This window comes from Budorcas taxicolor, chromosome 21, assembly GCF_023091745.1.
Source record: "Budorcas taxicolor isolate Tak-1 chromosome 21, Takin1.1, whole genome shotgun sequence".
NCBI lineage: Eukaryota > Metazoa > Chordata > Mammalia > Artiodactyla > Bovidae > Budorcas > Budorcas taxicolor.
In genome coordinates this window covers 144,310-168,051 of record NC_068930.1, presented here as the reverse complement: position 1 = coordinate 168,051, position 23,742 = coordinate 144,310, and the positions used below count along the sequence as shown (strand labels likewise).

General features: G+C 46.3%; 1 protein-coding gene across 2 annotated transcripts; it reads right to left on the bottom strand.

The window, feature by feature from the left end:
* Window positions 1-277: 277 nt before the first annotated feature.
* On the bottom strand, window positions 278-21,971 carry LOC128066428 (fanconi-associated nuclease 1-like). 2 transcript variants are annotated; one of them, XM_052659479.1, is made up of 14 exons: window positions 21,847-21,971; window positions 19,830-21,377; window positions 17,457-17,597; window positions 16,858-17,059; window positions 13,756-13,989; window positions 11,958-12,089; window positions 9,285-9,393; window positions 8,220-8,339; window positions 6,270-6,434; window positions 5,677-5,824; window positions 4,663-4,766; window positions 3,714-3,908; window positions 2,959-3,087; window positions 278-517 (listed from the first exon to the last, which is right to left on the bottom strand). In XM_052659479.1, exons 2-14 carry the CDS (start codon window positions 21,079-21,081, stop codon window positions 380-382), a joined length of 3,069 nt encoding a protein of 1,022 aa, XP_052515439.1. In that variant the 5' UTR covers window positions 21,082-21,377; window positions 21,847-21,971; the 3' UTR covers window positions 278-379. The 2 variants fall into 2 exon arrangements, with proteins under 2 accessions (XP_052515439.1, XP_052515440.1); XM_052659480.1 differs by having other exon boundaries at window positions 499-624.
* Window positions 21,972-23,742: the final 1,771 nt, after the last annotated feature.

The following is a 23,742-nucleotide window of genomic DNA, read 5'->3' as shown; positions in this document are numbered from 1 at the left end:
AGAAATCAGAAAACAAATTGAAGAATCTGTTTCTATTTTTTAGAAAGAAACATTGTGTATGCTACTTTCATAAAAGACTGAAAGCTGTGAATCATCTCGTTCTGCAGTATTCCAGTTTTCTGTAAATATAACTTAATAACATAATGCATCCAGCTCCTGAAATAGCCACCAAGGTTCTGATCTTTTTGGAAGTTCTTTACTAATGTGTGGGATCAGTAAGTGTCCTGAAGCCAATCACTGAGGTTCGTGATACAGACACTGTACGATGATGAGTTCTTAAGGTGCCAGGTTTATTGTGACAACAACAAGACCAAAATTAAATAGGACGTAGTGACATTCTATGCTCTGACAGTCTTAGATGCTTCCGAGCCCTCAGCTCTCAGTCGGGACCCTTGCTCCTGGCCCCGACTGCAGCCACGTGGCAAACCTCCACATCCGCCCCCAGCTGGCGCAGCTCGTCCAGCCAGATCATCTGCTTCTGTGACAGCCGGTCGTGGGGTCCCTTCACTTCCACCAGCTGGGAGACAGAAGGGCTATTCAGGTGGGCTGTGGCAGTTCCCAGTAACGACCATTTATTTAGAAGGCTTGTCCAGCTGCACTGCTGTACTTAGATGTCTATAACAACTAAACATGTACATATGAATTCAGTGAGAAAGTCCCCTATTCTGTAGAAATCAGACTGTCCTCCACAGAGAATTAGGAAATGGATTCATACGTAATATGGCAGCTGAAATAGTTTTCCACCACACATAGCACTGTTAATCTCCTGCTCAACACCCCTCAATCACTTTTTTGTTGTGTCTGCAATTCAACCCAAGCTCCTTGCCAGGACCCACAAAACTGTGTGGCCTGGTGTCTTCCCTGCGCAAGCAGGGCCCTTGACCATGCTTGCCAGTCCCACTGCCTAGGACATGTCTCCCTGCTCTTCACATGTCTGACACCTTCCCCCTCAAAGCTCAGCTCAGATTCATTTCTAGGAGGGTCCTTCTCCTGCCTGTGTACTTGTTTACGGTATGTATCGTAAGATAAAACTGCTCATCGCACATCAGCTCCATGGAACCAGAACTGTGTCAGTGTTGTCTACTACAGAGCACCAAAATTCAAAACACAGCGATGGAGACTACCAACATGAACTACAGAAGTTTTTTTTTTTTAATTAATAAAGCATTTACACAGCCTAACAGGAGTTAGAGAGATCTTAACAGAGATCCCAAAAGGCAGAACAGAGAGAGAAAAATATTTGGATAATGGCTAAAAAAATTTTCAAAGTTGATGGAAATTATAAACCCAAAGATCCAAGAAGCTTGGTGAACTCCAAAAGAAGTTGGTGAACCAAAAGAAGCTTGGTGAACCCCTAAAGAACACGACTCTAAGAAACAAATTACATATAAGTTTGAAAAAAAAAAAAAAAAAAGGCAGGGCGGGGGGGATCTGCCAGAATTGTCAAAAGCCAGAGGGGAGACACTACAGACTTTCACCAGAAACAATACAAGCTAGATGACAGTGGACAAATGTTTTTAAGGCATTGAAAAAAAAGTTCTTTGCTTAGGAAAAGCTATCTTTCAAAAAAGAAGACTAAAAGTCTTAAAATATATAAAACCTAAATAATTCATTATTAGCACACTGCCATTGCAAGAAATGTGAAAGGAAGTTCTGTCAGGAAGAGAATGATAGTACATGGAAATCTGAATCTATATAAAGGACTAACCATTAGAATTTGTATCTATATGAATAACTATAAAGGCTCATTAGTCCACTGTAGAAAGCAAAATAATGTGTTACAGGGTTTATAACATGTTGAGGCATAATGTATGAACACAGCACAAGGGCTGAGAGAGGAGATATACTGTTGTAGGGTTCTTTATATTCTATGTGGACTGGTACAACATCACTTGAAAGTAGATAAGTTTAAGTACACACTGTAAACACCACTCCAACCACTTAAAACACATGAAGAGTGAGAGCTAACAAGCCAACAGAGGATAAAATGTGACCTCAGACAAAATGAAGAACTGAGAAAAAAAACAAATAGAAGGTATAAAGCCAAACATGAATAATCACATTAAATGTAATATTCCAAATACTAGAGCACACATTGTCAGATTAGATTAAAAGTAAGACCTATATATATGCTGCCTACAGAATGTAAGAAACTCAAATATAAAAACAAAAGCAAGTTTAGAGACATGAAAATCCTAAGTTTATATGTTGAATAATAAAGCTTCACAATATATATAAAGCAGACATTGATAAAACTGAAAGGAAAAATACCCAAATCCACAACTGTAGTCAGAGGTGTCACATGACACCAGAAGCATGACCCAGAGAGAACAGATGAGCTGGACTTTATCAAAACTTAATACTTCAACTGTTCAATACAATATTTAGACAATGAAAAGTCAAGTCACACACTGAATGAAATGTATCTGATAAAGAACCTGTACCATAATTTTTCTTTTCATCTCAAAATTCAGTAGTTTAAGAAAACCACCAGCCTGTAACAGGCAGGATGAGACCAGGTGAGGAAAGGGTGGTGGCCAGCCTACAGCACGTGAGCAGGCGCTCACTCTCAGAGCTTAGAAAAATCACCCCCAGCCATCCCAGGCTCTTGGTGCTCACACCTGCTGAGTCCCTGCCCTTGACCTGCTTCCAACAGTGGACACAGCACAAGCAATGGTTTGTCGCTGCCAAGCTATAAAAAGAAACTGACTTCCGTCCTGCTTACAGCCTGGCCCTTCTCCCTCACTTGCTCGGATGAAATAGGCTGCCGCGTGGGGAGAGGCCCAGGTGTCAGCACCGTGGATGCCTCTACCAGCAGCCACCGAACAATCCTAGCCCTTAGTCCAGCAACTCTTGAGGGATTCAATCTTGTCAATCACCAAGCAAGAAATGCCTGGATTGTGGCCTTCAGTTGATCATAAAATTACAAACATGACTTTCCGCTCTAGCTCAACTGACCTTGACATGATGACTCTGGGAGCTCCACACAACCAGGTCAGGGAGGCCCCCTCGGCAGTGCCGGAAGTCCACGGCCAGGCGCCGGCACACGCCACTGAGGATGGAACCCCCCAGGCAGGACACAAGATCCTGGATAGGAGACAGAGATGGTCAGCCCTCCCCTGGGATGGAGACCCTGGAGCCCCCAGTAATGGTGAGACGGGGGAGATCCCAAGTGTCACTCAGCAAAGATGGGGTCCTAGGACACCAAGCACCCTTCTGCCCCTGGTGCTGGCACCCTGGCCTCTGGGGATGCGTTCTCCTTGGTCAGTTACTAAGTTTTCACCCGTTCGGGAACATCCAGGGAGCAGCTAAGAAGAGGGGATTTGGGGTGAGCACTTAGGATGCGACAGTGGACCATGGAGGCCACTGGTCACAGGACAGGGAGAGTGTCTTCCCTCCAGGGGCCACAGGCCAGGCCAAGGAGGCTGCCAACCAAATGGGCAGAAGGCATAACTGGGGCTTGTTCACACTTGGGACTGTCCCTTCAGGAACAGAGGCCTGTGGGCAGGGGTACGACAAGCACATGCACATGCACATGTGTATGTGTGTGCTTGCATATATACATGAACAGGTACACACAGGTACATGGGTGTGTGCATACACACATGCACACATATATGTGAATGTGTGCACACGTGTCTTCTGTTACAATTGCCAAAAGGAAACCCACATCGGAGGCACTTCCTGAGCAAACCCCGCCTGCAGACTCTCACCTGGGCTTGCTGCAGAGAAGAGAAGCGATCCCAGCTGACCAGGGAGGACACCCTGCCTTCCTGGGCCTGCCACGCAGCTGCCACCCAGGCCCGCAGGCTCTCCTCGGGGGCGCTGTGGATCTGCTGCAGCCGGGCTTCCATGGCCGGTGCCCTGCTCTCGAAGAAACTGTCTGTGCAGAGGTCCAGCGGGGCCGCCTGTGTGCAGGGAGAACAAGCTCACACTAAGCCTGGGAGGCTGGGGTCATCAGAGGAGCCAATGCCCATCAAATCTGGAAACTGGCCACTCTGATGAAGTGGACTCAGGCTTTTTCTCAAAAGATATATAAAAATCACCCAAGTAATCTGATATAAAAGCAATTTATGACACTGGTTTTTTTAGAGAACTAATTTGCAAAGACAAGCACAATTTGCTAAAAGAGTTCTTAGGTTAAACTGGTGGAGCTCTTGGACTTTCCAGGTGGTGCCGTAGTAAAGAATCCACCTGCCAATGTAGGAAACAGGTTCGATCCCTGGGTCAGGAAGATCCCCTGAAGGAAAGCATGGCAACAGACGCCAGTATTCTTGCCTGGAAAATTCCATGGCAGGCTACCATCCATGGGGACACAGAGAGTTGGACAGGACTGAGCAACTGAACATGCACCACACAGTGGAGCTGTTAGCAGACATGTATGACTAAGCACAGGAATGTACATGGGCCCCACCAGGGTGAAGCCATTTTAGACACTGACACTAAAGGTTTCAAGAGGAATGATTCCAGTAGAGTAGCTTACATTTTAAATTCTATGAATCAGATTTAAAAATTAAAAGCCACTCTTACAGTGAAATTAGCACTAGGATCCAGAAGAGTATAACTGGGGGCAGGTTTCTGGGGCAGCAACCTCAGGGTCCCAGGGTAGGAGTGACTCACGTGTGTGTGCAATCTCTGCAGCCTGAACGCGGCCAGGGTTACCTGATAGGCATTTCTGAAGGCGTCCGGCACCCCGTCCATGAAGATGATGTCCCACAGCAGAAGGCCAAACAGGGTGCTGAAGGTGGACCCCTCCCCATGGATCCCTGAGACAAGGCACACACGAGAAAAATCCATCTCTTCTGTTCTCCAAAGACACCACCATATCCTACTGCCAGCTCAAATGGAAGAGACTAGCAAAAATATTTTAGATTCAAAGGCAAAGGCTGTTTTTGTGCCATCCCCTGCTCATTTTCTTAACATTAGATTGCTTATATACAGAAGCCTTGCTTAAGGATGAAAGTCTTAGTAATTATGACAAAATTCAAATGCATGTTTCAGAGTGGAAAAACCTAAGGGACATGTTTAAAAACAAATAGGAGTCTGACGGGGGAGGGTGAATGCCCAGGAGCCTTTGCCTTCTGACCCCATTCGCCTCCTTCCACAGCACTCCTCTGCCTCGACCTGGACACCACATAGTGCCGGGGTTTTTAAGACTCGGGGTTTTACAGAAAACTTCCACATCAGAGACCACCCAGTCCAGACCCCCTATCCCCACCCCACATCCAGACCACAAGATGGGGTGGTGACCTCAGAGAGGCCCAGCCCAGTTCCAGGCTGTGTGAACAGTGAAGCAGGGTCCCCAGGGCTGGGGCCTCTCTGAGTGGGCCCCTCCTGGCCCTTTGGCACACCTGATGCCCCAACCCGAGACCCCAGCGCTCCTCCACACACTGCAGTACCTCTGAGCAGCTGGCTGTGGGCAGCATCTTGTGGTCCTCTCCAATCCTGTCCACCTGCCTGACCCAAGATCTCCAAGAGCAATCCAGCCACCCTTGCTCCTCATGTCCCTACCAGAACACGCCACTCTCATGGTGGCAGGTGTGAACACTGGCCATGAGGAAGCACACGGCCCTGATGAACTGGAGTGATAAAATTCTCTCCTGTGCCCTCTAGGGCCTCCCACAGGGACAGGATAGAGTGACAACACCCCCTAGTGTGGCCACATGGCCAAGTTACCCTGGTCAAAGCCACAGTGTCTATAATGGGCCAGCGCCAGCTCCTCCACAGAGCACAGGACAGTGGTGGGGGTGGCCCCCCCAGCCTCCAGCACGAAGACAGACTTCCCTGATCCACGCTGTGGGCACAGCCGGCCTGTGACGGTCACCTGGGTGGGTGGGTGGGGAGAGGAACAGCCCATTAGCCCCACTCCTGCTCTAGCCCTGAAGCCCCAGACAAACTCTCCTCTGCCCTCAAAAGGCCACCTGTCCTTAGCGTAGCACCGGGCTGGTCTGTGAGGATGTGGGCAGGTCATCGCCTGGCCCCCAGGAGCGCTGTTCCGAGCTGCTCTCCAGGGTCCTGACTGGGCTGCGGGCAGGAGGCCTGGCAGGGTTGTGAGCTGCTGACTCAGGGGTAGAGTCACAGCCCCTGCTGACCAGGTCTCTTTGACACCTCGATGCCAGGCTGAGGTCGGAGCAAAGGTGGGTCACTGCCCACAGCAAACCAGAGGGCTTTCTGAGTCTATGAGAAATGTGTGCTGGAAACTGCTCTTAGGCTGCGTTCAGGAAAAACCCTTGAAATGCACCCACAGTGCCCCCAGAATATTCACGCACATGTCTGACGTCCTCCACGGTGAACTCTGGGAGCTGGCGGAGGACGTGCCTGTACTTCTGGCCACTGGGAGAGGCCCGCAGGCGCGCGGCTCTTTGGTACAGAGCCAAGCGGTGGCCTGTCCGGACGTGAGGATCCGCCAGACCTGCAGCGATGCACTGGACAGCCTGTGGAGAGCATGGCACTGTCAGTGTCAGTAAGGCCCAGACAGCGGCACCCCCATTTCATGGGATGGGAAACCCCATCATTAATTACTCATTCCTTTTGCTAATCAGCGGTGGGCAAAGCTGCCCTCCAGGGACAAGGACATTATTCCTGTACATCTCACGCAGACACATTCAACGCATAGATGAAGCACAGACCCTGAGGCAAAGGTGTGGGGCAGAAGCAGTCATGTTCCCAACACCACCTCCTGGTCACACGTGTGGACACACTGCCTCAGGAGACAGAGGAGACTGGGGATAGGGACCTGGGGTAGGGCGCTCGGGGCCCCAAGGGGTGCTCAGGCCAACTGCAAAATTATATGTGGATTTTTGACCATGTCGGGGTGAGGGGATGGTCAGAACCCCTAACCTCTGAGTTAGTCTAGGGTCAGCTATATAATTACTGCCACTGAACTAGAGATGGTTAAAATGGCAAAGTTTTTTTTTTTGGTTGTTATATATAATTACTACAATAAATAAAAAGTAACAACAACGACAAAAAAGCCCAGAAGTCAGTGAAGATCAGACCATCAGAGTGTAGCGGCCCAGAGGAATGCAGCAGAGAGAATGAGGCCCTGCTGGCCACTCTGCAGCCCTAATGGAGCCAGGCTGGCTGTAGGGAGGGGTAGCCCGGGGCTCGGCCTGGCCACACTGGCTGCTGGGCAACTGTGGACATGAGCCTCTGCTAGGCTGGCCGTTGCCTGCTCTAGAAACTGACATACAGAGGGAAGGAATGTTGACAAAGTCACAGGTTATGAGTGGCCAGGAAGACCTCTAGGAAAAGGCTAAAAAAAACCAGGACGCTCCATCAACGTCAAAAATAACCTCTGAGCGTTAAAGAACACTCCTCTCAGCAGACCCAAATGATGGGAAAGTCTATAAACTCTGAAGTTTTATTTCAGGGAGAGAGAGAGGCAGTGTGCACACGCCCTCTGTCCACACTGGGTGGGGGCCAGCGGGGGCCTCTCCTGATGCTGGGCAGGGAGCGCCATGCTCACCTCCAGCAGAACAGTTTTCCCTGGCTCGAAACACTTGAGGTGACAAGGCGCCTTTCAGTTTCAGGCAGTAAATGGAGTGTGTCATTGTCCAGGCCCAGAGTCAATTTTTCCAACCCTCCATCACCGGATTCATGTGACCTGCCACTGGAAGAATAAAAGCTCCCAGGGCACCAGTGCCCTCTGCTGGACGCAGACATGGGGTTGGCAGGGACGGGGACCACAGGCAGCCACACAGAGGGCCACTGTTGCTGCCTTGCGAGGCCCTGCACTGCTGGCCACAGTGGCTGGCAGCTGACAGTGTTCTCAGACTCAAAGTCCCTGACAGACAGGGCAGCGCCCAGATGGGATGGTGGCCACCCTGTGGAGCCAGGTGCCACGTCTTCACCCATCTTCCTACCAGGAGGCCCTGGGCAGTGAGTGAATAAAATCACCGTTTCCCAACCAGAGAGCGCACCTGTGTGAAGGTGGGGGACACCTAACCCTCCAGCTCCCGACATGATCCACCTGCTGACCCACAGTCACCCTGTGCTCACACCCATCCTATTTGTGTGGTTGGCAGAACACAGAGAAAGAGAAATTAAGAAATCAATGCTTTAAATCAACTATAGTCCAATATAAAATATAAACTTAAAAAGAAAGAAAGAAATCAACATCCTAACGACAGTTAGACTCTTAAGGTATTAACAGTTTGCTTTACTGTTTAAATGTACGTGAAGCTGAAGAAAGGTTGGTGGCCCTAGAAGCTACGTACTGGCTCCAGGCGCTTCAGGTGCTGGTGTAAGTTAAGGGCCAGCCGGTCCCACCACCGGCCCCTGCTGTCGGGACAGTACACGTCCTGGGACAAGAGGTTTTCAAGCTCCTTCACAGCTTCCTGCAGCAGCAACAAGAAAGAACATGCATTAGACTCTTGCACACTAAGGCTGCTGTTACACTGAGTTGTCAGCAAAACTGGCGAAGGGTATCAGCATCCTTGCCATTCAAAAATAAGGCCCAGGACCCGGGAATGCCAGGAGGGGGCCCTGGGACATCCCCCGAGAGTGGCCTGAGCTCCAGAGGCACCCCCACTTCTCAGCAGGGCCCCTGCCACCTCATGTGGATGCAGCTGTGACACCGCATGGCACTCTCTGTGCACCAGGTCAGCAGCACTGGCCACACGGGGCCAGGCTCTGGGCAGGAGCAGCAGCTGGGCTGCAGGTCCACATGCTTCTGGGAACCCAGGTGGCCACACGGCCAAGGGTGCGAGGAACTGGGGAGGGGGCTGGACAGGTATAAGGCAGTGTCTCCACTCAAAGGCCCCACCTCAACAGGCGGACTTTGTGGTCCACGTTCATGGCTCATGTCTCATGCTCATCTTTTGTGGTCCCTGAATCTTTTTGAAGAATCTAATGATTCTCCTGAGAAAAATGCACAAATCCCAGAGATGCACTTGCAGGTCCACAGACTCTGTTGAAGCCAGTCCCACGGAGCTGCCCAGGGTCCATGGACCCAGGTGAGGAAGCCCTGCTCTAGCATAGCCTCTTTGTAAGATGCCGAGTTTCAATCCAGAACTGTCTGCACAGCAGAAGCTGAGCCTGGCAACCTCACAGCTCTGAGTATGAGCAGGAGCATGACCAGAGCCCTCACTCCTGATTGTAGGTTACTTCCAGACTGTCCGTGACTGCTGTCCTGGGAACTTGAGCAGAGGCGAGGCTTCCACCTCAGGGATGTGGGGAGACGCTCCCCATCACACGGGGTCTCTGAGAGAAGCTCAGGTCTGGCTGCAGACCACGTTGGTGGGAGAAGTCAAGAACCAGGGGCAGAGGGCTGGTGCACTCACCTCGTACAGGTGAAGTCTCTGCAGTATTTCAACGTTTCGGGACAAAATCCTCGTGTAAACCCACCCAACGGTAAAACAACGGAGGAAGAGTGGTAAATTCTCATGGTACCTAAAACGAAGACATCCACCAGCAGTTTACTGGTTCGGTGTGTTTACTATAAGACAATCCTAAGAGGTGATTTAGAAAAGGCAGAGGAACCAGAGATCAAATTGCCAGCATCCGTTGGACCATAGAAAAAGCAAGAGAATTCCAGAAAACATCTACTTTTGCTTCATTGACTACACTAAAGCCTTTGACTGTGTGGATCACAACAAACTGTGGAAAATTCTTAAGAGATGGGAATACCAGACTACCTTACCTGCCTCTTGAGAAATCTGTATGCAGGTCAAGAAGTAACATTTAGAACCGGATGTGGAACAACAGACTGGTTCCGAATTGTGAAAGGTGTACATCAAGCCTGTACATTGTCACCCTGCTTATTTAACTTATATGCAGAGTACATCACACAAAATGCAGGGCTGGATGAAGCACAAGTTGGAATCAAGATTGCCAGGAGAAATATCAATAACCTCAGATACACAGATGACATTACCCTTATGGCAGAAAGTGAAAAAGAACTAAAGAACCTCTTGATGAAACTGAAAGAGGAGAGTGAAAAAGTTGGCTTAAAGCTCAACATTCAAAGAACGAAGATCATGGCTTCCGGTTCCATCACTTCATGGCAAATAGGTGGGGAAACAATGAAAAACAGTGAGAGACTATTTTCTTGGATTCCGAAACCACTGCAGATGGTGACTGCAGCCATGAAATTAAAGGACACCTGCTCTTTGGAAGAAAAGCTATGACCAACCTAGGCAGCATATTAAAAAGCGGAGACAATACTTTCCCAACAAAGGTCTGTCTAGTCAAAGCTATGGTTTTTCTAGCAGTCATGTGTGGGTGTGAGAGTTGGATCATAAAGAAAGCTGAGCACTGAAGAGTCAATGCTTTTGAACTGTGGTGTTGGAGAAGACTCTTGAGAGTCCCTTGGACTGCAAGGAGATCCAACCAGTCAACCTTAAAGAAAATAAGTCCTGAATATTCACTGGAAGGACTGATGATGAAGCTGAAGCTCCAATACTTTGGCCACCTGATAGGAAGAACTGACTCAGTGGAAAAGATCCTGATGCTGGGCAAGATTGAAGGCAGAAGGAGAAAGGGACAACAGAGAATGAGATGGTTGGATGGCATCGCCGACTCAATGGACATGAGTTTGAGCAAGCTCCTGGAGTTGGTGATGGACAGGGAAGCCTGGAGTGCTGCAGTCCATGGGGTTGCAAAGAGTCAGACACGGCTGAGCGACTGAACTGAACTGAAGAGGTGACAAAGCAGACTGAATTTCTTTCTCCTAAGAAGATACATTCTGAACACTGCTTGTCATGTGCAGTTTTTTACACCACAAATCTATGTTCTCATGGCCACCTGCTTAAAGTCACCAGAAGGCAATGTGAAATGAGAGCCAGAGGTCAGCAGACGCCAGCCCCCAGGCCGGACTCAGGACCTCCACCTGATTTTAATACGAGTCCAGTGTGGTTTCCATGTTTATAAATGGCTAAAAGAAGTCAAAAGGAGAAAAACTGTGTGGCACATGAAAATTACAAGAAACATACATTTTGGTGTCAGAGAACACGCCTGCCCTGGGACAGTCCCACCCATTCGCTGGCAGAGCCTGACTGCTGCCCCACTGGGCCTCCACCCAAGAGGCTACTGATCTCTGTCCTATAGGAACCCAACTTCCCGGCCATGAGGTCTTATCTTTTTTTTTAACCAAGAAAATTATCCATTAACTTGTTTTAACCGTTTGTTTTCCTGCCTAGTCTGAGAAATGTTTACAAATTTGCCCAATTACTTAAGACAATCCTCCAGGGTCCATGCACATCACGGGCTAACACTCATTGTAAACACTGGTTGTCTCCTTCCTACAAAGGCCCGTAAGTAAATGCCTCACTCTGTCTACTCCCAAACAAAACACGGAGAAAATATTCAGTTGTTTTTCTTAACAGTAAAGCCTATTTTTCTGGCTATGGTTTTTAAGTTTGTATTATTTCTGTGTAGACTTTTGTCCTAAATGTTTTTCTGAAAGATATATCCAATACTACTAATTTTTTTCATCACTTTGTACTAAGGAAGGAAAAAGTTTCTTAACCCTATGGAACACGCTGAACATTTATTAAACCAAAAATAATGAAGGATCATGTGCTGTGTACTTGAACTCTTGAAGTAAATGTTCAATTTAATTTTCTTTTTTTTTTTTAAGGTATGATTCATTTTCTTGTTCAAAACAACAGCTCCTAGAATTTCCACCAGAAGACAGCTTCTGTCCTGCGGCCAGGCTTCTCCCATAGTTGTAATTCAACTGACCAAACCCCAGAGGGGCCAGTCCCCCTGCAGGTGGCAAGCCACTGTCTGCCACAGACGGACCGGGGGTATAAAAATCACTCCAAACTTTCAGATACTCCCTGCTACTCACCCGGTACTTTTGACTCCATGCAAAGCGAGGAGGAATTTCAACTACACATGATGACCTCACCACAGAACCAAAGGAGCATGTTCCTCATGAAAAAGATGATCTTACGCAGTTAGAACAACTAGGTTAGTCGGTAACCCTCACAGGCACCAGAGAACCACCTCACCTCAAGGACGGGTGGTCTTTCAGTCCATCCCAGTCCTGCTTTGCACACCGAGCGAGCTCCCTAGCCTGCTCCCAGGCCCCACTGGCCATCGCCGTGGAGATGTCATTCAGCGTGTGCGCGGCCACCGCGTACCTGGGGGGGGGACAGGCGGGAAGCCACAACATTCAGGTTTCAGTGGGGGATGAGCACTGACGTACAGAACCTCACATCCTCACATCCCACCCAACACATTCAGATCTGCTTTTGAAAATACAAGGGTTACGTTTTATCTCAGTAATCATTTGACTATTACTCCATGAATGGCCTAGAAGTAAGTATTCATACAGGCCTCCCAGCAAGAAAGATGAAGATACACCTTACCATCATATCACACGTCACATTCCATGATGCAACACTGACCAACTCCTCCTCCCTGACCTCCGGTGCCCAGTCACTCATTCATCCATTCAACAATCTTGGAGCAACTATGACAACATGTAACCAATCTCAGGATTATATGGAAGTGTAGGTTTGGTCATTTAATCACTAAGTCAGAGATGGCCAGAGGGATACTGCCCAAGGTAAGATAATTATTTGGGATTTTCAAAAACAACTTCAGGGACAGTATCTGGGAGATGGCGATGCTAAAATGTTCTGAACCCATGTAACTGAAGAGAGACAGCTTCTCAGCATGTCTTTAGATACCAAAACAAAGACATGGGCCCATAGTTCTGTAACACTGAGTGCTGCAAGTGTTCTGTAACACTGTGCTCTGGACTCACCCTTGAGAGAAGAGCACACACTGGCACTGTGTGCAGAAACTGTCAAATAAGCGAAAAACAGAGCCCCCTAAGTGTAAAAATTTTCTCATACATGCTTCCATCTAGCTCTCTTTTAATACTCAACTGGACAGCTCTAAGGCAATGAAAAATGGAATTGGAGAAAACATTCTAATTAGAAGATCTGACTGAAAAAGTTATTCCTACTGAATACAAATAAGATATTGACCTTCCTAATAACTAAGGCTGCTGCTACTGCTGCTAAGTCGCTTCAGTTGTGTCTGACTCTGTGCGACCCCATAGACGACAGCCCACCGGGCTCTGCCATCCCTGGGATTCTCTAGGCTAGAGTACTGGAGTGGGTTGCCATTGGCAAAATGGGCTAAAATCAGTTTATACTGACTCTGTTTTGATCCAATCATTTCAATAGCTTATTTTTTAAAGCACATACTAGACAACACTTAAACATCTTTTCTAAAATCAAATATCAGAAGCCATTTCAGCTAACTTTGAAACATAAACCTGCAACATCTATGCAATTTTTTAAAAATCAAAATCCACTTTTGCTAAACACTGGCTAAATCCATGCATCAATATAGATTCATGAAAACTTCTATTGGCTGCATGATTCTGGTATATGGTCCACAAATTAGTTACTAGCTTTATTTAAAGCATCATTACCAGGAAGATATTCAGCCTTGTTCATGCCAACAACATACTCACAAGGCAGGTTTGTTCAAATGTCTCTATTTTAAAAATGCTCCCCCTGCCAAAGCTATTTGGGAATATCAACCAGGGGAAAACTGTGTAGCTCTAACTCAAAACTAGTGGGTTTTGGCAACCTTAATCAAACTGCATTTCTACATTCTCCTCACAGTCCTGGAAAAGTATACAAGTGAGCAAAAAACTAAACAGGAAGCAAAAACTTAAAAAATGGTTTTGAGCAGATGTTTCTCTTGTGGATGGCAAAAAACAATAATAGATCCTTCTGCATAAATTTAAAAATACACAGATGTTATAGTGAGCAATCACTCTCTTACCTAATGAGATCATCCCTGTCCTGGAAGATCGGGGTCTTTCGATTGATGGTGTACCTGGGGAACTCCAAGCGGCCCAGGTTGACCAGCAGCACAGTGGAGAGCTGACCCTGGCCCCCGCAGGCGGCCTCCTCATCTTCCACCATGTCGCTCAATGAGAAGAGCAGCAGGGCCCGGGAAAATACTGCCCGAGGGCCTCGAGAGACCCTCAGGGAACGTCCCGCCACGTCTTTAGCTCTGAAAAATACACACTATGGATGAGACTTGCTGGTCTGTAAGCATTTGGACATCAGATTTCATAGATCATTTCAAGCTAAACAGCATTCATTATTCCAAGCCTGAAGCAAACCTCTGGCCTCTAGCTGTGTGATGTTAAAGCATTTGTTAACCTCTCTGGAGCTCAGAGCCCCACTTTGGAACACTGTGAAGATTCGATGAAATTAAACCTGCAGACGATTTCACATAGTGTTTGCCTCAGTAAAAGAGCAGGATAAGGTTTATGCTGGTCCCGAACACGTGAAATACCAGAGAAACTCAAAGTGTTATCTGTTTGACATTAGCAACTCTCAATTCTTGACTCCAGTGACAATTTAGATTAACTGATATTTATTTATTTAAAATAACTTTATTTATTTATTTATTTATGGCGGTGCTGGGTCTTTGTTGCTGTGTGCAGGCTTTTCTCTAGTTGCAGCAAGTGGGTGCTATTCTCTAGTTGTGGTGCACAGGCTTCTCATTACAGTGGCTTCTCTTGTTGGGGGGCACAGGCTCTAGGGTGAGTGGGCTCAGTAGTTGCAGCTCCTGGGCTCTACAGCACAGGCTCCACAGTTGTGGCACACGGGCTTAGTTGCCAGCAGCATGTGGGATCCTCCCAGAGCAGGGATTGAAACCACATCTCCTACATTGGCAGATGGATTCTTTACCACTGAGCCACCAGGGAAGCCCCACAGGTATTTATTTAGAATGTCACTATCAAAGGCTCTTGGTCAGGCAGCAGGTCACAACCAGGGCTTTCTGGCTCTTAACAACCTGGGCACCATGCACGACAGGGTTTCTCTATTGACATCTGGGCCGTGATTTCTTTTCTGGGGGCTGGGGTAGGGGCAAGGTGCCCATTCTGTGCATTAGACGATGCTCAGCTGTGTCCCTAGCCTCCACTCACTAAATGTCAGTGGCACCCACTACCCACCTCAGTCATAACAAGAATGCCTCCAGATGATGCCAGGCATGCCTGGAGGTCAAGGTCCCCCAGGGAGAGCTGGAGTCCAGTGGAGGACCTCACCCTTCCTACCAGCCCAGAAGCTATGAAACCAAAAGCAGAGCTGGCTCCCTGGGGAGTCCAGAGATCAATGCCCCCAGTACAGTCTCGAAGACACAGGGGTAGGGTTCCCACCTCACCACCATCTACATGAGGACCACTTTTCACTTTCATGCATTGGAGAAGAAAATGGCAACCCACTCCAGTGTCCTTGCCTGGAGAATCCCAGGGACGGCAGAGCCTGGTGGGCTGCCGTCTTATGGGGTTGCACAGAGTCGGACACGACTGAAGCAACTTAGCAGCAGCAGCAGCAGCAGCTCACAACTAGAGAGAAGTCTGCACAGCAACAAAGACCCAGCACAGCCAAAAATAAATAAATAAATAAAATTATATATATATAAATAGTCTTAAGATTCTCATTTTTCTATAATTCTCATGTCAGTGATAAAAAATGTTCATCTTAATTCTTCCATTTCTGTTCCTACATGCTCAGTGCTTACACTAAGAAACAGCTAATTTAGTGTTCACTTACTTTTAAAACATTACACACATGAATACCATGAAATGGTTAAGAAATAAAATTAAAGACTTAGAAGACATTTAACCACAGGGATGACGATCTTATACCCCTAAATCAATTAACTATAAATACATAATCTAGTTAAATACTTTTGGAAAATCTACAGTATAAACTTTTTGAAGTGTTGACAGTGACATTTTTCTTAATAATGTATGCCTTATTTATTCCTGTGTTTTACTAAGATTGATATTTGTAGTATCTTCTCAATGAGGATGGGCTCTTGGCACATTAACAGCTCAAAGTTACACACACACACACACACACACACACAAACACACACATTATATAAAATAACAATGATGTTGCTTTAAACTGTTTGCCAAAAGCATTATCTCATCTCATTTTTAATAACTCTGGAAAGTGGATTCCCAGACTAAGGCTGATATAGTTATACTTTAGACATAACATAGGCAGAAGAAATAAATTCTGAGATTTTTATGATCTTTCCCAACCTGAAACTGTTCAGGAACTTTTATAAGGACAAAAGAAACTATCCACAGCTTTTGGTAAATTTTTATGTTTCAACTCAAGAGAAATTGCATATTATTGCTGACAGATTATGTTTCAATAAAAAGTCTACTGAAATAAAAATTTGGCTGGATAGTTCATGTTTAACTCTTGTTAAGGAGAATAGTTAAAACTGCATTTTTCTTGAGTAATAAAATACTAGAATATGCCAAGGGCCCAGTGCCCCTAACCTCTTGCCTCTTGGTTTTTCTTGTCCTAGAAATCAGTGTGGTATGACAAGAATTATGAAAGCTAACCCAAGAAAGAATCCAGACCTGATCATTAAGGTTCTCTGCCTTTTCAGTCTGGCAGCAATCGCAAAAACAATCACAATCTGGAAACACGTACCATTCGTTTTAAGACCTTAGTATGTGCTGTGTGTGTGTGTGTGTGTGTGTGTGTGTGTTAGTCCTTCAGTCATGTCCAGCTCTTTGTGACCCCCACGGACTGTAGCCTGCCAGGCTCCTCTATCCATGGAATTCTCCAGGTATGAATACTGGAGTGATTTGCCATTTCCTTCTCCAGAGGATCTTCCTGACCCAGGGATGGAACCCAGGTCTCTTGCATTGTAGGCAGATTCTTTACCACTGAGCCACCTCGGAAGCCCAACCAACAACTCAAATGTTCTTACTGTAACAAGTTCCTTCTCTGTTCACCTGAAACTACCATAACATTGTTAACTGACCACACCCCAATGCAAAATGTTTTTGGTGTTGATAAATACATAAATAAAATGATTGAAAAAAAAGATCCACAAAACCTTTTCAGGATCACTGCGCCAATGCCAGGCTGGTTCCGGCCCCAAGTACAGACTGAAGGCTGCTTGGCCAATCTGAGGAACGCGTCCACCAGCTGCTGCTTCTGCCCATGGGCACTCGCCAGGTGGAAGGTCTTCGCCAGGGCTTTCAGTTCCGGAGCAGAAAGGAGATCCAGCACCTCAGGGAGCTCCTGCAACTCAGATTCTGAAATATTAAAAAATAAAAAAAAAGTACTTTAAATAAGTTTATTATTTTCCAGTTTGATTGATACTTTAAGAAGAAAGTTTATTTGTTGTCCTAAGATTAAGAACTCAATTTAGGGATTTTCCTGGTGGTTCAGTGGTTAACTCTGAGCTCCCAGTGCAGGTGGCCTGGGTTTGATCCCTCATCAGGGAACAAAGACCTTACATGCCACAACAAAGACCCAACACAGCCAAATAAATTAAAAAACAAAAACAAAAACAAAACAATTTAAAAGATGCACACACAATCATTATTTCTCAGGCACCAATCAGGAGATGACACGAAACCAGCACCACCCTCATTTTGCAGAAACTCCCTTCAACCTGTTTCCACTTTGGTTCCCCTGGATGAACCGTACCTGTCTGCAAGAAGCCTGCCTGTGTCAGCTCTCCAACCACGGGGGTTAAGTCAGCAGAGATCTCTTCATAGTCCAGCTTGTTCACCTTAATCCAGCTGAATTTACGTTGAAAAAGTCTTACATACAACTTTTGACCATTGGCTGTGACAAAATTAAGATATCAGTGAAAAACATTCTATTTCTTCTCGAAAACCACATACGCTATCACTTCCTTTGTAAACCAAAGGGAGTAAAACATGCTGTGTTACAAATACACACAGGCTGACTCAACTGATCTTCCAAGAATATCATTTCTTCCTTTGGAAGACAGAACTTATTTCAAATACAAAGTCCCATAGGAATGTCTCCTTGGCCTGTGTGCAGGACAGGAGGAGCAAGAGGACACAAAGCCTTTGTGACAGGCTTTGGAACTAAGCCTCCCTCTTCTCTTCTGTTATGAAAAGTGGGAGTGGGGGCCAGTAACACCATCCTCCCAAAACCTGTGAAAAGATTAAATGAGTGTATAAACCGTTCCAAAATTGGTAATGATTATTAGCCATTTAAAAACCTAAAGGACTTTCTTTCCTGGTGGTCCAGTGGTTATGAATCTGCCCATCCACTGCAGGGTCCCTAGTCAGAGAACTAAGATCCCACATGCTTGTCTGGTGCAGCCAAAATTAAATAAATAAACAGAGAAATAACACCATCTATTTAAATATATATGTATATATATATATATATATACATCTTTTAAAAATAATAAAAGTGTAAGATCCAGGTTCCCCACTTTCTAACCAACATTTCTAGTCCCTCAATAGAGACACATCCCACCCCCTCACTGAGAGTTCCAGTTATTCTGTTCTCTGCTTTTGGTTTCATATGCAATATTCTATTTTAGGCTGAAAATCATCTGAAAAGGATTTTCCAAAAAAAGTCTGGCTTTGGTAGAATGGCCATCTCTTAACTCAGTGATCTTCACCAAGCTATTTAATTAACCTGGTCTCAGGTTTTCCTATTACCCAAATTATCTTTCAATTTCCAATTCTAGAGTGGTCTCGGGACTTTCCTGGCCATCCAGTGGTTAGGACTCTGCTCTCCCAATGCAGGAGGCACTGATTCCATCTTTAGTCAGGGATCTGAGATCTTGTATGCTGCATGGTATGGCCAAAAATTTAGAAAAATATAATGATATGACCTTATTTATTAAATTTTCTACAGTTATTTCCCTTTTCTCTTGAAAGAGGCAAAATCGATTCACAGTAGCTATTTTCACAACAGACACTAAAGATGATTCTCTGTGGAGGGCAGCCCGCAAGAATCTGCAGAGCTTACACTAGGAGAATGTTCCTACTTCTCAATCACACCACAGCCCAGGGTTACTAACTCCTTTAATAAATGCTCGTACACCAACCAAAGATCTGGGACCACCCTGGATACAAGAGTCGATGGGGTGTCACTCACACAGGCAGGGCCATAGTTACTCTGTGTGAACGTAAAACTGAATTCCTTCTCTTACCCATTATTGGTAATGTTCAGGATTTCTTTTTTGTAACTGGACCAGGAGTCAGACCTGCTACTATTACTAATGGTCAGCATGGCTCCCAAGGAAGTTTTTCCTGCTTGAGAGGGACTCATGTGCACATAGCCATCAGGGTCCTTTGGATGAGCAGCTGATGGCAGGTGGAGATGGGGTGGGCGGGGGAGTGCGCAGCTCTTGCTCTAAACCTGTGCTATTTGCTTTGGGCCACACAGCTGGCTGCCAAGGAATTTAGGTATGCTTTTAAATGTACCAATTCACAAACTTAAAAAAGAAAAAAATTAATGTACCCATTTAGCTTGAAAGCTTCCATTTCCTGCACACCTTTACTTTAAAAGGCAGAGCTCAGGCAACTAAAATGTTATTGGAGAAAAAAAATATGCCTCAGTACCCCTTGGTTTGTTTATTTGCTTGTATTTTATTTTCATTTTTGAGGAAATGGCCCGCAAAAACAACAAATCCACCAAATACAACAGCAAGCTTGATTACATGCCTGAAATGCAAGGTACACTTTTCTAAGTCACACTAATTTTTTCCCCTAATCTGGGAAAGGCTGTTTTACAACCATCAAATAAACATAAAAAGGACAAACAACTGCTTCCATTACAAGCAAAGTACAGTTTATAAGGATGACAGTGCAGAAGCAGGCATCACCTGGCCCCAAATCTTATCTCTTTTTAAAGGCACATCATTGTTGAGCTGAACACCATCACTGGCTCTGATTCCCCTGAGTACTCCCAGGGGGCTCCCCAAACCACTGACTCCTCGGGGTCATCAGGTTTCTGCCCATCACACCCCAGACCAACTCAGGGCAGCAAATGCAAACAAAGCCTCGAAAGCAAACAGGCTCAAAATACCTGATAACTGATGAAACTTAGTTACAATGCCCTTTTCGTGTTCATCAAAGAGCATCCTGTCTTCTTCATTCTCGAACACAGCTTTCAGGACCACCAGGAAACTCCGAAGGTAGTAAGGATGGTCCGACAGTTCTGGACTTGTGGCCCAGGACACATCACAGCTTGACCTCTTCTCCAAAGGCGTCTGATGAGTGATTTCATCCTCTAAGCCACTGTCAGGTTCTGGAGGAAGTGTTTGGCTGTTGGTCTGTACAGAAGCACCAAGTGTAGAACTTGGAGGTTTTGCCTCCCCATGTGAGCCCTGATTTGTCACTTCTGAAACAATAGTCATCTTCACTTCTTCACAATGACTTGTCTCACATTTTTCAGTAACTTCACCATCTACTCCTTTGACACTCTCCTGCTTTGCAACATGGTCCCCAGAAGCAGACTTTCTATGCCCAAGGATTAAATCTGATGAAAACAACATAGGTGCATCACCTGTGAAGGCAGGGGTTAGGGTTGATTGCTCACATTCCTGGGCAGCTGTCTGGCCTTCAGCTTCTTCCACCTTAGTGCCTTCCACTGTATGTGCTGGGGTGCTCAGCTCCTCCTGAGAATCACCAGTAAACATGTTCTCCTTTTGAGAGCTGTTCTCCAAAAGTGGATCCTGGCCCTCCACCTCCAAATAATCAACCAGGCTCTTAACCCTTGTGTATGAGGACCTCTGTAGACTCTGGTAAGTGAACCCCTCATTCTGATTCAGGGATCTTTTAGCCTTTATGTATCTTCTGGACAATTTAGAGGACAGGCTTCCCAGAGAAATGACTTTTACATTATGATGTCTCAGCTCGTCTTGATTTCTGCACACCGAGTCACCTTTACTTTTAAAGTAGGGGCTGGTCTGCTTTTTTTTGCCCATTTTTGCTGAATCACTTTGGCCAGGGGTTAAATTTATCGTTGATGGTGATGACCTCTCTGGCGTTATATCTTCTAAGGCAATACTGGTCAAATCTATGGTGGGCACGTTTGAACTTAAGCCAACGTGCCCGGGGCCACCTGGAGTCATGTCATCGTGGTCAGCACACATTTCATCAAGATGCCGGTTCAGGTCATATCTTGGCACCATCTTACTACAAATTGGGCAGGCAAGTTTAGCAGGGGGTGCATTGTTAAAAAACGAAATAATAGAGTTAGATTCATTTTTTTTAGTTTTGCTACTTGATAAACTTGTACGAGGCCTTTTTTTTGAGGATTTGCCTACAGACATCATGAGTATTATTAGGAAAGCTGGGTGGGGACTTCCCTGGTGTCCAGTGGTTGAGATTCTGTACTTCCACTGCAAGGGGCCCAAGTTTGATCCCTGGTCTGGGAACTGCGAGCCCCTGCATGCCCCAATGGGCAGCCAAGAAGAAAAAAAAAGAAAGCAAAATTGGGTGTTGTTTTAAGTAGTAAAACACAGGGTAAGACCTGGGAAAGATACCAGTGGTTTACTTTTACTTCCCTGGTTTGAAATCATAAAAAATGGGATCCTATTGGACTTCATGTTATTCATTTAGTTTCTTCTTCCTATGAAACAAAACGTGGATTAATAACTTATTTATGAATTCAACAACAGAGGCGGGAAACGATCAACGATAGTATCTCACGGGATGGAGCCCTGAATAGACCCTGGCCTTGGAAAGAAAAGCCCAAGGCCATCCTCCGGCTGTCCACGCGACCCCAGGGTGTCCCTCAGCCGCAGGGATAAGTTCTAAGACTCTTCTGTAAGATCTAAATCAGCCACCCTAAAAAGGGACATCTGACTACTAGGGGTCTTCGTTTAAAACCGCTGCACGAGGAACTTCTCCCGGGCAGAGAACGCCCATTCCGCCCGCACAGGCCTTTACTGAGGAGCGCCTCCGGGAGTCGCGGACATCTGTCCACCCCCCGCCCCGCCTCCCCGCGATCCCGCAGCTCTGGCCGCCGAAACTCCTGAGGCTAAAGCTCTGCCAGGCCAGCCCTCCCCTGGGATCGTGTGCACACCTGGGATACGCACCTGGGAGGTGCACCTGGGACTGCGCCGTCACCCAGGCCGCCCTTCTCCCTCCCTTCCTTCTGTCCCCCCAACTCGCTCTTCTGGCCCTGCCGGCGCCAGCAGCCAGCTCTCCTCTCATAGCCCACAACCCCGGCCCGACAGCTCCGCGCCTCCTACGGGCTACGCGCGCCAGGCATTCCCAGCCGATTCCCGAGGGCTCGGCCGTCACAGACTAGGCCAGAGGAGGTTCGAGCAATCAATCGGTCTTCCCTCTCACCTTAAAGGCATCCAGCGATTCTGAGGGGCTGAGCCAGGGGTCTGCCCAGATTCCCCACCTCCTGCCTTTCACAACCTGGTGGAGGCGGCGGGCGGGAAGGTGGGCAAGTTGCTGTTCTCGGAGCATTCGTTGACCAAGGAAGCCGCCTCCTGGGAGGAGACGGGCGAAGACTCCACTTGGCCAGCAAGCGTGTGCTGAGGTTCCTGGAAGAGATGCTGTTTGCTGCCGGATGCAAGAGATGCCAAAACCTCAGGAGCACAGGAGTCCAGGGCCATACCACCTTGAACTGAACGCACCCCATCTCATCAAGAGCAAAAGAATAGTAGATCAACAAAGACCTACTTTGTAGCACAGGGAACTATATTCAATATCTTGAGATACCCTACAATACACAAGAATCTGAAAAAGTATATATATATACACGCACACACATATATCTGTATCTATAAATCACTTTGCTGTTCACCTGAAATATTGTAAATCAACTATACTTCAATTAAAAAAGGTAAAAGAATGAATGTATTGATAGGTAATAGGGAATGGTGAGTTTGCATATTTTTTACATTAAAATGTAGTTTGTAAATGTAGTTTTTCTTTGTGCTAATAGTTTAATATAATGAGATTACATAATTTAACATAATGGCTATGTGTAACAACACAATTACTGAAAGTTTATCAGCCAGCCCTTGAGTGCAGATATCCTTATAGCAGAAAGTGAAGAACTAAAGAGCCTCTTGATGAAAGTGAAAGAGGAGAGTGAAGAAGTTGGCTTAAAGCTCAACATTCAGAAAGCTAAGATCATGGCATCCGGTCCCATCAATTCATGGGAAATAGATGGGGAAACAGTGGCTGACTTTATGTTTTGGGGCTCACCCCCCAAAATCACTACAGATGGTGATTGCAGCCATGAAATTAAAAGACGCTTACTCCTTAGAAGGAAAGTTATGACCAATCTAGATAGCATATTAAAAAGCAGAAACAGTACTTTGCCAACAAAGGTCTGTCTAGTCAAGGTTATGGTTTTTTCAGTAGTCATGTATGGATGTGAGAGTTGGACTATAAAGAAAACTAAGCACAGAATTGATGTTTTTGAACCGTGGTGTTGGAGAAGACTCTTGAGAGTCCCTTGGACTGCAAGGAGATCCAACCAGTCCATCCTAAAGGAGATCAGTCTTGGGTGTTCATTGGAAGGACTGATGTTGAAGCTGAAGCTCCAGTATTTTACCCATCTGATGCAAAGAGCTGACTCATTTGAAAAGACCCTGATGCTGGCAAAGATTGAGGGCAGGAAGAGAAGGGGATGACAGAGGATGAGATGGTTGGATGAGGTCACTGATTCAACTGACATGGGTTTGGGTAGACTCTGGCAGTTGGTGATGGACAGGGAGGCCTGGTGTGCTGCGATTCATGGATTCAATGAGTTGGACACGACTGAGCAACTGAACTGAACTGAACTGAGTGCTGATATCAGCTGGTTCTAACACCCCAAGGGACCCAAATGGAAACTTTCTGAGAATGGGGCGCCTGTCTGTGGTCCCTTACCATTGCCTACAGCAGCAGCCAGCACTGTGTGATTACTCCATAAATGTGTGCAGAATTAATGCATGAATAAATAAAGAGAAAAGGGACATGAACAGGGA